Source organism: Temnothorax americanus, unplaced genomic scaffold, assembly GCF_048541705.1.
Source record: "Temnothorax americanus isolate GAGA-0224 unplaced genomic scaffold, ASM4854170v1 Scaffold18, whole genome shotgun sequence".
Classification (NCBI taxonomy): Eukaryota; Metazoa; Arthropoda; class Insecta; order Hymenoptera; family Formicidae; genus Temnothorax; species Temnothorax americanus.
Genome location: NW_027509318.1, coordinates 3721790 through 3737710, shown reverse-complemented (window position 1 = coordinate 3737710; position 15921 = coordinate 3721790). Strand labels below are relative to the sequence as shown.

Genomic DNA, 15921 nt, shown 5'->3' with positions numbered 1-15921 from the left:
ATAATCTTCACTTATTGTTTCAGTATATGACGATTAAAATATGACACTGTATTTATGAACACGCACTAATTCTCACTTCACTATATGTAAGTTTTATCTTTATAACGAACTCAGATATCGCTTGCGGTTAAAAAAATTTTTACACACATATTTTATTTTAAGATAATTGATATGAGTGAACATTGTAACACTGCAATTTTGAAACTTATGTATATAAATGCAATTATTTATAAGTTCTTTTAGTTTCTCTTGCGCAACGTATTTCTTATCGCCAGTAATTCCCTTCTGGTAGCCAGACCGCAACTGGAAGTGTCGGTGATGATAATTGTTTCATTAAGTCTATACCTACATGCCTGTTGTCACCCGACTTAGTTAATGGAGGTGGAACTGAAAAATGGGACGTATGCCATTATTTGCATTCCGTAAACATGTAACCGTAGCTTATAAATAAAACATTTTCGGTACTTTTCCGATAAACGTTGTTTCTTCCATAAACAGGAAAAACATATTAATTTATTATGCAAAAACATGAAATGCGTATTTCATGAATATAACATCGGTTCGTAATTTTTTATTTTGTATAAACTTATTAGAACAAAAATTGCAGCACTCGTGCTGCAATTTGTCTTTTCTTTAAGAAACGATAGAATTTTTTGTCACATTTAACATTTATTTTATACGTATATAAATATATTGAAATATAATTTTATAATATATGTTACGTTAATACTCTTTTTTAAATTAATTTAAGTTAAATCTATATGTATAAGTCTTAAATTATAAGGAAAATAAGCCTAACAATAAGTATATCAGTTAACTTATATAATTTTTATAAAGAACAATTCAGTAACCTATTTTAAACAAAATTGGCACGTAAAGTAGACCATTTGTTTGGTTCACAAACAAAGAAATAATTTATACCTATAATATATTATCACTGCACTCTGCCTTGGTTAACGATAGTTTGCCGTATTTCACCACCGTTGTCCTCCAAATGGTCAGACAGACCATTTCTATTATCAACGGGTACGATAATATAACTGGCACAATATATAGTGCAAACTTTGTTTAAATGCTAAATACAGTCCGGTCGCCTTATAGTCATTCACCTGGTAAGTCTGTTGACCCTAATCAGAGAACTGTTAGAGGGGGCCCGTATCTTTGCCTGTAACATGTGCATAAATTTCCATTTTCGTACCTGAAAATTTGCTGCGAATGGGAATATGTTTGCCGCATTGCATGAGAATGTAATTATTACAGAATGCACAAAAAATTATTACAGAATTATTATGGAACGCATAACAATACGAATTTTATATAAATTTATTTTATTAATTTACAAAGTTATATATATATAATTGTTAAACAGCACAAGCGTTAATCATTCTTTATAATTATATTGCATTATACACATTTATTGTTTTATTTATTTATTATTTTGCAGATGTTGTGTGTGTGTGTGTGTGGATTATAATCTACTACAATTAATTGAATAATGCATTGGATGTGAATTATTAGCATATGCACCCATGATTATATATCGTAGAAAGTTAATATAAGCGTTAGAGCATATGTATATTATCTATAGCTTTAATTTATTAGACAGAACGTGAATAGTTAATAATGACCATTATTATATGAAATCCTATCAATTTATCACGACAATAATTCGCAATCTGCGTTGTTGGCTAATTATACGATTGAAATATAAAATCATTTACAAAATTTAAATAATATAGATAGGTAAAAACTTGTAAATCATCTCAGTGTATATACACATATTTATAATTAGTTATATCAAGAGTTATATACTTTTGTATGCTATACTTTCGTATATACATTCGTGTTTAATCAATCGCGTATATGCTAGTATCGTTTCTACAGCAACCAAATAATCATGGCTATCTTCTGGAAGTGAATTCAAACGCATAGCGTCTTACTAATTATTGAGGACTAATTGAAAAAAATTTAAATTACCATATTAAATTCATCTAATAGAGAAATGGTCGATATACCGTGCTCTTGTGTTGACGAAAAACTTTCGGATTACCAAGACGAGAAATCATCCGCGCTTGGTCCGCGTACAAACGAGGTTTACCGAACCTACAATCTTCCATCAAGATTTATGTATCCAAGTAAGTTTTCCAGAAGATAGGATATTGATATTGTAAAATAACATTCCATCTCAAGTTGAATTCTCTGGTAAATCGAGGTAATTGGAAATCGTTCAACATATGCAATGTGTAGAAACAAATGAATTTCGTTTTTCTCGGACGCAATTCAATGCAATCTACGTATTTACTGCTCTCAAACCCAATATTGCAAATCCAACTGCGTAATACAATGCCACTGGCTCTTTTTTCAATTAAATTGCTATATACGTAATCGGATATTCCTCTCACGCGCTATTCATTTAGACATATCTCGCTGCATTTTCAAAGTTCTCTGCATTATACGTATAAACATGAAAGAATAAAAAAGCTACGCATAAATACGGTGAATTAATGAAAATATGTAATGTAATATAAACGCAAAAATAATTTAGTTAAAATTTTATGAAATAAATGTATATAGGAAGTATTATGAACATCACCGACGGCAAGATTGTTTTTAATGCAAATAATGGATAAAATTAGTTGCAGGTACGAGCTTTTCTCATACGAGATAATATATATTGTTTGATTATGTGTTCTGGTTCAGAAGCTAGCACGATAATGTTCGGCTATTAATAAGTCGGCGCAGCCGATCACTGCACTCGTCGAATCTTATCAGCCCATGAGCATTTTTATGTATTTCCCAATGAATCGTTTGCAAGTAACTCGTACACAAAGTTAATATATGTGGACGGAGCGGCGCCTGAATTTTTTATCGCTGCACGTTGTATAAAGTGTGAGATCCTGATACGGTCTTGTTATTCGTCACCGATAATTCTTCGTCGTTTTCCGGTATGCAGATATATTGGCTTCGTATTGCAGAGCATAGAAGATGAAATTTTTTATAAATATTAATTTATTGCATCGAGAATTTTCTGGAGGAGCATATCTACTGAAATTGTTGTGCAACATAATTTTTATTATTAAACTTACGATGCGATAAATTTATTGTGTTGTTTGATAAAAATAGTATTATTATTATTCTCAGTAATTTATTGAAAATATAGAAATAAATGAAAATATAGAAATGCACACTCATAATATGTTTACTCTCACGTCTATAATTTTACAATTACAAAAAATACACCGGTCTTGCAAACAATGCGAGAAATTTATATTAATTTATTTTATTTATTACACGTACTAATGGGTGTTAATTGTTGTTGATATGTAATTTTAAAGAGCTATTTAAATTCTACTTGCGTTGTCGAAGTTTAATCGGAGATTAATTGAATAAAGCTTTTTCGCATAATTAACTATAATATTAAAAGATAATGTTATCTATCATTATGCGAGGCTCCTATAATTTATAAATTAATTATGAAGTCCAAGATAATGCGGGATAGATTATATGGTAGATGTGCGTGTAATAACTTATCGCTGATATATATATATATATATATATTCGCAAACGTTATGTACGCGAAGAAACCCCCGGTACATACGAGGTTAGTGCACAATCAGCCTCCGAGCACACCATGTGTTTCCTCCTTCTCATTTATCTTCTCTTATCGGCCAACGTCGCGGATATTTTTACGGAAGACGCCGACTGTCAGGTTTACAACCACCTGTATGTCTGTTTGGAGAATGGCGGTTTTCTTCACAGCGTTGCTTTTGAGGACGTCAACGCTGTTCAGACGATCGAGGATATCGAGCTACATCTGGAGAATCTCGAGATTATTAACATCGCCAGGAACGCCTTCACCGAGGTCAGCAACTCGTCCGCTCTCTATGTACGCGACAATCGACTATCGAGTATCGGCCGGCATTACTTTGACACTCTGAATCAGCTTACTTATTTGGACCTGAGGAATAATACAATCACCAATGTAGAAGATGGTGCTTTCGCAAGTTTGAGCGATCTGGAGACTCTGTTGCTGGATCACAACAATCTCTCGGACTTGCGACCCGGCGTGTGGAGGGGTCTTTCGGAGTTGCACGAGCTCTATATCACCCATAACCAGCTCGCGTTGAGGCGGAACATGTTCAAGGGACTCAGACAACTGGAAACCCTGGTCCTGGACTCGAACGACATACCGGAGATACCGATCGGCGCGTTCAATGGACTATCTCATATAGACCTTCTCTATCTGTCGCGCAACAAGATCTCGACCTTGCACCCCGACGTGTTCCGTGGTCTCAGCGAGATAAACGAGCTTGACTTGGGCAAGAATCGACTGAGGGCAATTCCTACCAATGTCTTTCGGCACATGAAATCGTTGAACTCGCTCTGGCTGAACGGCAATCAGTTGACAGTGCTGAAGTCCGACGCCTTCCAAGGTCTCGACAATTTGCTATTCCTCTTCTTGAACAACAACGACCTCCGTTACGTCGACATGGCGGCATTCGCGAGAATGAAGAACATAACTGTGGATCCCGGCTTCAGAATACGTGGCTCGTTAGTGGGCGACTTCAGAAAAATCTCTGGTCGATATCAGTGCATTAGCGTGGCGTACCAGTTACCGTACGACTGTACAGAGATTGATTCATAGATTCCAGGAACCGGCTGGAGCTCGTAAGCGAGATATTTTTGTATTCACGAACATGCGTCCGAGAAAACCGAAAATAATTTAGATTATAGATATAAATACCCTAGCTAGCCACACTTATTTTCGAGTCCTTAATTCGCCACACTCTGGTCCGTGAGATTTTGTCGCGTATTGCCATTTTTATTCTAATTAATATTTTTAAGCTTGTATATATATAGAACTTGAAAATACAAACTTTGAATAAGATGTTTATGGTAATATCAGGTTAAGAAAACGATTTAAATTTAAACTGAAGTTTTTATAACAAAACTACCAAATTATGTTATTATGTGAAAGCTATAGAAAACCGAAAAACGTTTCACTGGACCGGAGTTTGGCGAGCTAGTGTTAACAATGATATAAGTACACATAAGTTTTAGTTTCTAGAGATTTATAAAGATTTAATAGATGCTCGAAGATATATCGACATAATGATTCTTGATCACAATTTACAGGAATAATAATTTATATTTGATAAAGAGCTATTTTTTCTTTTACATATGTACGCGGGCAAATATTATGATGTATTATCCTAGTCTGCGTTTATTATTAATTAATATTAACGATTTTTTAAATTTTTTCAGAAATTTTTAAAGGTTACGGTCAAGACAATCCTCCTCATCCTTGCTATTGGAAAACTTCTATGGATTATGGCTGGTACGCGCCGACAATTCATACAGTGCCGACGTCTTATTATCCCCGAAACAATTTTTTCAGCGCCGAGCTCAATCGCGCGGGGATGTACAGGAATTGTTCTCTCAACACAGAACTCGACAAATCGTTGCTTTAAATTTTACGTCATGTAAACTCGCTTGCTTGACATCTTTAATAAGTTGATAATAATGATAATATATAATGTATGATTTAAATATTAATCAATATTTTCGTGTTTTCTCTATGTGTGCACTATTCTCTCTCTTTATATTATTTTTAACAATTATTAATTAACATGTTTAATCCCTCGTTTTAGACATATATTTGAAAATAAAAATTGATGCTCAACAGTCAAAGTTTATTTTCATATGTAACTTCTTTAAATTCTTTAGATGTTTTTTGTATGTTACGGAGATATGACGCCGATAAAGATACAATGGGATGTAAAAGGAAAATGACAACGCGTGTACGTGATTTTTACGCTTATATATGTTTTTGTATTATTACAGTTCAGCTTACGTATTGCGTTAAACATAATAATGTAACAGGTTCTACATCGGGGCGTCTTCGAAATACACAACGCCCCGTATCTAATGCATATTATGGATGTTTTGCTTGTGACCATTGCTGCATAATATTGATGATTAATATATCGTTTTGCTTACTCTTTATTTCATTATCGAAACGATTCATCTATACATATTGTTTAATAATCATAAGTTGGAAAAAAAACATTGCGCGTACACAGTGCCATGATGATTACACATAAATATTTATAACATTTCGGTATTTTAGAATCCTTCGATACTCGCATTAATTACTACACGAGTATTTTACATTAATTGTGGTAATATATTAGTAATGGTAACTCCAATGGCAACGTAACGCATATAATATATATTTATGTATGTATAACATAATGGACATTTATTAGTCGCGATCTATTGTATCAACACATTTAAGAGTAAGATTTATCACAACAACCATAATGACTAGGAAATATTGGAATCGTTTCATAACCTGTTATGACAACAAGGGGGGTGAGTAATGGTTTATACACTCATGTTTTTTTTTTCTTTTTTGCTATTCAGAAAAACTGCGACGCGTTAATTGCTATTGTTCTATTAATATTTCTGTTCGGTTAATTACGAACCACATCGAAACGTTGAATATTCTAAGAAACTGTTACCGTATAAGTCAACCATATAGAAATAGATAAAACGTTTTTTTAATATTACAAAAAATCTTATCATAGTTTTCATCCGTATTTGTATCATTAAATCGTTGTTCTTGAAAAAATATTATATATGAATAATAAATAAAAATACTTGCCGCAATGGATTACCATTTCACAGTCGTGATTAACAATCGAGAAATCTTAATGGATATATTGCGTTTCACTTTAACGATACAAATTTCTCGTACTTTTATCATAATATATAAAATACCAATACAAAAGTTTTACAAAAAGGCGCAGATATGGATACAGTGCGCCAAAAAACAACGAGTCCAATGCCCTTCCAAATTCAAAATTAAGTCGATAATTTCACCCAATTGATCTTCGATATTTATCGGATGTTTCACATCAAACGCCGTTTTTATATAATATATATATATAGCATATGTGTTAGGCGAAAAACAGCATGCTTCGACTGAGGTATCCGTCCCGAAAATGATCTACTCTCTACTTCTACATTTTATCTCGCATTGCGAAAAAGATCTTGACGATCACTGAACGTTGATGCTCGCTGCTCATCGCGCTTTTTGCTCTTTCGCTAATAGAAGTGGCTTAAACCGATCGAATTTTTAAACGAATAGAATATTTAAATTTTTATCGGCGTAACTAATTCACGCTTCACATTTTCAAGATATATTTAAGTGATGATATTTCCGCTATCAATCTTTGATCGAGCGATAAATACACGATATCGCAACGATCATCTCGACGTGCACCTAACTATTAACGTTGCATATCATAGGAATAATTACATATTTGTATTTATATATGCGTTTGCATTTATATATATTTGTTTTTATATATTTATATATATAGGTCCGGAAGTATGTTCCGGGACTTTTATTTTTGATATCGGTATATTCCGGGACATTTGGCAGTTTCCAGGACTGTAAAACGTAAACAGTCTCGGAACATACATCTGGACCTACATATATATATATTTATATATATTTATATATATATATATATATTTATATACTCTTTATATATTTTTATACACGTTCTCGGTAATATTGTACTACACTTCTTCGCGTACTCACTAGAAGCTATAAATTTGTATTCTTACATTTTACTCGTTTTATCTTAGAGCTTCGCCAAACTCTGATAATCCTTAGTAATTAATGATGACAGATAGAACTCGCATTTTATGTGTGTGATCTAATTCCTTCTCCATCGCGTTTAGCGGGGAAAAGCTACTTACTTATACAGATTTTCATCGCACTATAAGATAATTTTAACGCGCGCTAATCTACGGGCGCGCGCGACGTACCTACTACACGGACGTTGCTCTATATAATCCGTCCTTAATTCGATTTCTTTCTTCTATTCCGTTTGTTTCCACCCGTTTTCACCGTTCAGGACACGCATTCGCTCTGTTGATTCGTTGTCCTCTTAGTGAACGACTAAAACTACGCTTATGAACTCAACTGCCGTTACAAGTTTATCGTTAAAAGGAAACGCGCCGCGTCGTTCGCGATTCTTCTCTCTTAGACTACACTCTTACCGATCTAAATTTTTCTTACATACATTGATCTTGCTCTTGAGATCAGGGAGCTGACCTTCGTAATCGTAGTTAACTTTTCAAAATCTTTTATTCTAAATTAATTATCGCGGAAATTATCAATGAGAAGTTCGATCAAATCTTACTATTTCATAAAGATGGGAATTCATTAATTTCAATTTCGGATAAATTATGTAAAGATATATTTACCTTTTATTTTTTAAAATTACCTAATTGACCTTCGATGCAATTAAATCTAATCCGTTTGATGGAAAGTATGCAAGTTGCATCAGAGTAAACCATAAAATATAAAATAACAACGACGTTATAGAATCTATTCCAAATGATATTTAATAAATACAAGCATATTAAAGTTCTGTAATTGGAACAGATATCAAAAAGGCCGCCATTCATTCGGACTCTCAGAACACCCACACCTTGCATTTATCTTCTATTACGCTCGAGATCACCGCAATCCGTAACGAATCATCCGCTCGTACTCATCATCCATTACAACTCTATCGTTTCTTTTTTTTTCTCACGACGATTGAATCGCACGCACTTCGCACGCAGTAATGTCAGAAGTCATCACCGTTGGTATTCAGCCTCGATTCAAGGTTCGTCGAAACGTCGGCCGCCGCGTGAATGTCGCAGCCAATTCGAAAGTCACGGCGGTTTTCGAGCACGTATGGCGGCCAACGAGTCGATCATGGACCTCAATTCAACCCTTTCTCCCGCGTGGGTGGTCCGTTCGTGGTCATCGAAGCGTCACATTTCAATTCTCCCTTCCTCTCTTTGGGAGCATGATCAACGTGTTCGGTATATCCGGCAAGCGTTTCGCTCGAGAAAGCGCGACGAGCATGGCCGCCCTTTCGTCGAATGTCTACTAATCTACGTATCTGTTTTGGATTATACGTGTATTATATTTTGCATAATCCAACGCTATGGTCGATTATGTTAATTTTTACGATCCCTAACGAATCTACATGAATTAGTTAGACCTGTGTGGAAATCCTTCTGAAATCTTAGAGCGATAAATATCCTTAATATATTTTGCTTTTCTGTACTCTGTACCCTGATTCTGTAACTCTTAACGGCAATGTCGTTATTGTCGTGTTGTCGTTGCGCAGGTATACTACATGGTAAAAAAGCTGCGCAACGACAATACAACGATAACGATATTGTCGTTAGAGTTGCAGAATAGGGCTACCGGTACGATAGGCTAACTTTAATTATATAATAATATGCTCATTAATGGCACTGCTGCTCGAGGTCGAGCCACGGCCTCCTGAAGTTTGGCCTTCAGGTCTCTTAACAATAATGACTGTTAATGATAACGGATTAAATAACATTGACATTATATCGTACAGTAATGTTACTTATATATAGCGTTACGATACGGTTAAATTTTTTGTGTGTATGTGTACGATGTATGTGATTGGATGTCGTCATACTTGTAGAACTCGTCACTACATACTGGGCTAGCACGCATTGAAATCAAGGAGGTAACGCACAGTACTAGGCTGCGATGTATATATATTCGTCGCGCCTAATACACGCCTATTACTTGGTCGCTATTATCGTCGCTTTTCGCGCCTCGAGTTACCATCCGACTTTAACATTAAATTCGTTACACACAGAAATACGCATTGAGTATTATCGAGAGACGAGCCGCGTCGTGTAATCGGGGGTAAATCGGTGATGCGTACTTTATCCTATTGGCCTACCACAGCTCAGATGCGAAATAAAAGCGTACAACCGCTGAAAATGCGCTTCTTGCCGTTTTCGTTGTCAATCACTTATAAAGTTAAAAATTTTGGTGTTTTGCGCGGCCATGATTAATCGTTTATCGAGTACGTTCCGGAAAATAGCTACGTAATGCTACCAAATTTAAGAAGATAACACAACTTCTCTATCTCTTCTATATCGAGATTTTCGCGTTTTTGAAATGTAACAATCCGATTGCTTAATTTTAAATTTTAACTGTGCAGTAGTTGCATAGAGTCTTATGTGACATTAGTATGAGAACAAGTTCTCATATAAACGTCAGTTGAAGTAGCTTTCTAATTAACGTTATAAGAACGATCTTAACAATTAGCAGACAATTAGCAGAGACATTTTTGTTAATCTTAAAACACCACATGTTGTGTAATTCGTAATATATAACACACGTATAGATTTAATATATACCTAACTATTCTATCACTTTTTTGTTAGAAGAGAAAGAGTAAAGGGGATAATGCTAGGATTGTAACGACCCCATGCCACTACTGTTGATCTAAAGCAAACGGAAGAGAAAGAAAGGAGGCACTGAAGCTCAGCGATTGTATTACCAAGATGATATGTACGTAAGAGATTTCTCCTCGATGTACAGTGACGAAAGCTCAGAAAGCACAGTGAAGGATATATATGTATATATATATATGAGCGTAATTTAAAGGCGTGAAACATGCGCGAATCCATAATTTATTGCACGATCCTCTCGCGATAATCAAAGGATAATCGTCGAGAGTATGGGGATTACACTATTACGAAATTTGTTTCTGCTTTTTCAGTAAGCTCGCGCTCCCTCTTGGACGAAAGAGGGAACATGGGCTTGTGTGTGCAATTGCGAACAATTTGCGATGCTAAATCGTCCATAATTGCATCTCGTTATATTCACAACGATCGATATTATGGAAATCACTAATTTACTACAGTATTGGTATAGTGACGTCCTCCGTTTATCGTTACACTTACAATACGAATTACTTCGTAATTATATTTTTATAAATCTCGCAGGTTAAACGAAGGATCTCGCGTTATCTAACAGGTTCTGATATAGTCACAACACTTTTAGGACTTGCGATCTTAAAAACAGAAATGACGTCAAACGTAGATAAATGCCATCTTTGAAAGATGATTAGAAATGAAATAACGGTGAATTCCCATTAAGGCGATTTTATATGAAGTATAGTATGCGTGCTGTATATGCACACACTCATATATATTGTAACGCGAGATCAATGAGACCGACTTTATGCTCGCAGTGATGGAAAACGCTATTTATTATCGGTATTTTTTCTGTTCGTACCGTCACGTATACACAGCTACACGAAGAGTATCCTAAAGAGTTGAAGATGCGGTATGGTTACCGTACTAATCTACGGATATTGCTGGTGCGTTATTACTTGAACTACGGTGCGATCGGTGCATTCAAAATGAAAATGAAAATACTGCTGCTCACGACACCACACGGTCACCGTAACTAAACGCCACTGTATAACGCTCTGATAAGTTATGATCCAAGCAACAAAATGCACGACGCTGTATCGCTATTTAATCAAGATCGACGTTGCAATTGTTCGAACGATTGTTTTGCGACAGTTGCATATTGAGTTTACAGCTTTGTATTTATATTTAAGCGTAATATCAAATGATATGTTGCAAATAAAAAAATTTGCTTTAAATTAATTTAATATAATTAAGTTACTAAAATATTCTTAATAATTGAGCTATCAGTATTAGCAAACGCCGCTACTGATCAAACAATATATTTTCACGTTTATGAAAATATATCACATAATTATAATTTTTTCTAAACTTTACTCAAGACTTGATAATAACTGATGTTTAAATAGTGGTACAGCATCTGACAAGTCTTTGAAAATTTTCTTCAAGATCTTTCAACGCTGCGAAATAAGATTTTCGAAGATCGAAAAACATTGAAAATAATTGAAAAGACTCATTAATTATGCGTATAAAAATTTACTAAGAAAAGCGATCAGCCGAACGAAATACGGACGCAAAATTCTTCTTCCTACAGACAATCCCGAAGATCACAGTTACAAGGATTTCTCCGAACAAGCGAACCCTAAACTCTATCCGTTCTGCCAATTGCAATCGGCGTCAGTTATTTGACTAGGCTGGATCGCGTAATCATACGCTGCCGCATCTAGCTCCTACTTTTTACCTAGTGCCTAGACTCGCACCCCTGAGATATTCTTCAACCTGTAACCGCGTCTATACGCATTTAGCGCTGATCGATTGACCTCCGCGCAGTGACGTGATTATGATTGTTTGATTGCTCTTCTCCGTACCGTGGCGTCAGCTCTGAAAATGGAATTGAACATCTGTTTTGTGTGCGTCAAACTGTTAAACCTTTCGTGCAATCTTTGCGTCCCTGTTTGACCCTTAATCGCGCAGTTTCTTTCCTAATCACAAGACTCGCTGAAATAATTTTTCCAGTGCGAGAAAAATGAAAAAGAGACTTCTAATGTACGAATTACATTTAGATATTTCCAAGGATTCACAATTATGTTTACAGAAATATAACTACGTCAAACTATTTAAAAGAAGAATGTTAGGGGCTAAGACATCTGTTTCACTTGTACGAGATTCGCTGCAGAAATAATTCGGTTCGCAACGTATGGAAGACAACCTACCGTTATGTATTGCAGAATTCAAAATTGCTAGTATCGCGATTGTTAGAATCCCGATGAAAATTATGATATACACAAGAACTTACTTTTATGTAACGTGTTCTTGCATCTCGATACTGCGTTCATGTTGTAACGAATGTAAGCTTGGACGGTACGCACACTTCTCCGCCGCGGTGAACATCAATGAAGAAACAGTGTGTCTCAGCGAATGTACAAATGCAATGAGATCGAGCTTTATAAAAAGTACAAACGAGTCAAAAGTATCACGTGGTAAAGTGCAATGTCTGCTCAAAATACCTACTTCATTCTGCTTGTCGCAGAAATTTACCCCAACGTCATTGTAACTTACGTCTCCCGAAAATTATTTTTATCCTCTACATTTTTCAATTGTCTTCTGATATCATGAAAAACGTGATACGAAGGACACTTTAGTGTCAAGGCACATGAAAATCAAACTGTCAGTTACTTATTACTTATGCAGTTAGAAAACCGCGAAAGAGATACGACGAAATCGTGTAATGTCAGATTTTCGTTACATAGAGTTTTCTAAATGAAGCGCTGAGAATATAGAAAAAAATATTGATGGCGCTAATCGGGTTCTTTCGAAAGCTAAATCCGTCCAATTTCGAAAAATTTAAACCCAGAGTTTTGTTTAGAAAATCTAGACATTTTACTTTTTATATTGCGAATTTTCAGATTACGTATGAATTTTTCTGCTCTGTCACTGTTATTTCACATTAATCGTATTTAATTTCTTTTGATCATGATACAATAATAACTTTAAATTTATTTATTTATTTACTTATTTATTTTACATAACTAATGACTTGATCGATTTAAATCGTCAGCGCTTCAAATAAGATTATACTTTCAAATGAATCGTCCTCCTCGTCAGTCATTTAAATTTACGTTTTCCTTTTTATCTCTATCAACTGATTACATATTAATTAATATTTCTCAAATGTTTTATCACATTTGGCAACTGCTTGCATCAGCAGAATTTCAATTTGCAATAATTGTTGCGTAGTGTTGCGTAATCTATCCTCTCTTCAGAGCTGAAACCACGGTCGATTGTTTCTCTTGATCTCTTCTTTAGTCTTATTTTATTAAGATAAATCCGCGATCATTCGATGAAAACTGCCTTTTCTTCGTACTGTACTCCGCATAGTTTTAATTATGCTTAACTGGTATACCTCGACGGTATTACGTTCAGCCTGTTTACACACACATATGCGTATATGTATATATTTGCAGATCTATGTATCGAGATAATATTCTGTCTCGCGTTGCACAATCGCATGCCGGATTTTCAATCTATTCTATTTCGATATTTCGTTTGCTTTCCTCGCGCCAAAGATCCGTCGCTTATACGATTCCGGATTTTCGATCTATATTGGACCGTTTATTTTCGTTTCTCGCGCCAAGATCCATCGCTTATACGATTCCGGATTTTCAATTTATTCGACCGTTTATCTTCGCTCCCTTTTTGTTAACATCCACATCTTTTATAGGATGTTTCCTATATAGGGTTTTCTTATTGCTAAAAACCCAGCGACCAAATTTTCATGAATTTTCCACCGACGGCGTGGTCGCCCTGTGCAGCCCTAATGACAACCCGCGACGTGCGAAAATTTAGGAAAAGAAAATGTCGCCACTTTCAGGATGCGCGATATATTTTTATCATAATTAGGAAATCTATACACGTTAGATATTCTCGTTAAAAATTTATTAGTGTGCCGCGAATTGATTCATCGATATATTCTTTATCGTCAGATAAAGACGTCGCGGATCTGGATTTGGATCTGGAAAAACTCGACGTTTCGCGATTTCGAAAAAATTTCGCCCATCCCTTGGTTATCTTAACAACTACTTGTGCGCTTAATAATAGAGACAATTACATATACGTCCTCCCGACTTTTGTAGTCCTAGATGAAACCAAACGACCGCTTGCAGTCTCGGTTAGCCAAATGTTCAGAATAATGCCCGAATCTCCTCTTTTTTTATCGTCTTCGATTAACTCGAATGACATAGGCGTACGAATATTTTTACAAACATTGCGAGATCGCCCAAAAGACGCCCATTGCCTGCCTTAATTTATATCTCGCAATGCCTTTTCCCTTAATGACAATATGACACACGACGATCCGAACGTTAAGCCTAAAAGTGGATGCTCGAAGTAAAACCGGTTGAGGAGATGCCAGGGGCCTACGGAGCGATTCCTGCTTTTATATAGTGAGAAAGCGCGCTTATTGTTGACGCAAACATTTCACTGGATATCGCGGTAGCAATCAACTGACATCAAGCTGACATTAAATGAGTTGCCATCTTCTTCGACCGAACTTGCCTAACTTTTATTTAATTCGCCAGTGTACATACACGGATTATATAGAACCTACTTTACTCTTCAATGTATACATACACATGATCATGATGCTTTCGATATACAGTACCTACCTCGCTACTATATAACGCGTTAGCTTATTAAATTGTTTAAAGAGAAAATCTTCATTTTTCAGGTTTTTTTCCTGATTAATAATTATTACCGGCTTGTTCTCCGCTTTGCCTCCGATTGACTTTCATAATTGAAACGCTAAAAATGCAAGTAGACCAAGCCCAGGTCCAGGGCTTTAAAGGAATTTGAAGCAAGTACGCCAAAGAGTTGTTTTAGCATCCTAAATCATGTGATTCGATCTATTTGTACTTTTAACACTTTAATTAAGAAAAGCCTTCATTTTCCGATAACTTTCTATTAAATTTAAATGATTAGTGCATTCGCGTGGCATGCAGTTTCGCGAGTTTTCTATGACAATCTGCAAATATATAGATATCTACATGCTCCGCGTCAACTTCCGCATGATTGGCGCGTCGAGCATGATGCGCTTCAGTCGTGGAACATGCTTAGCGATCGTCGGAGAATTTCGTGAGTTCGTTTTACTGTTGCCGACGAGGTTGCCGACGAGGTTGCCGATGAGGTTGCCGGCTTATTATCATTAGCTACCTCATCGCGAGAGTGCCCGACGTCTACACTCTCGCTACGTCGGCCTATTCTTGTGGCCTACATGTCCCCAAAGATGCCTGCAAATGTCTTTCGCAGATTCTTCATCGTGTCCTCGGTGTCTTCACCCTGAGCCTGCGACTGGCTGCCTTGTCGATGGAACGGCACTCTAGATATCGGTGGTTCTTCCGTGCGTCGCCCAACGGACGGCGCGCTGCTTACCGTGCTTGATTGAGAAGCTACGAGAATTGAAAGTATGAAATTTTATGTCAAATAAACGTGTCTTAACATATAAAACGGCGCTCGATAGAGAATAAAGTATTTGATATTTACGTGAGGGATATAAAAAACGAAACAAATATTTTCCAATTGATTGATTTAGAGGTACAATCTTATTACGTATCTTAATGCGCAGTATTTCCGGTTAAAAAT

General features: G+C 35.8%; 3 protein-coding genes across 5 annotated transcripts in view; 2 read left to right on the top strand and 1 right to left on the bottom strand.

The window, feature by feature from the left end:
• Timp (Tissue inhibitor of metalloproteases) overlaps positions 1–15921 on the top strand; it is a 130741-nt gene that overhangs the window by 83607 nt on the left and 31213 nt on the right. The window lies entirely within an intron of this gene.
• LOC143896301 (uncharacterized) lies at positions 3336–5407 on the top strand. Its single transcript, XM_077404061.1, has 2 exons — positions 3336–4668; positions 5266–5407. The coding sequence occupies exon 1, from the start codon at positions 3632–3634 to the stop codon at positions 4643–4645; it is 1014 nt and encodes a 337-aa protein (XP_077260187.1). The 5' UTR covers positions 3336–3631; the 3' UTR covers positions 4646–4668; positions 5266–5407.
• Positions 5807–15921, bottom strand: part of Syn (synapsin) — a 49902-nt gene continuing 39787 nt past the window's right edge. For all 3 annotated transcript variants that reach the window (XM_077404060.1, XM_077404057.1, XM_077404059.1), the window contains exon 10: positions 5807–15728. In XM_077404060.1, the coding sequence (XP_077260186.1) occupies positions 15550–15728 (179 nt within the window). In that variant the 3' untranslated portion in view covers positions 5807–15549. The remainder of the gene's footprint in view (positions 15729–15921) is intronic.

Excerpts from the sequence above, each read along its gene's own strand:
- LOC143896301 (XM_077404061.1), top strand. The coding sequence starts at position 3,632 with ATGTGTTTCCTCCTTCTCATTTATCTTCTCTTATCGGCCAACGTCGCG.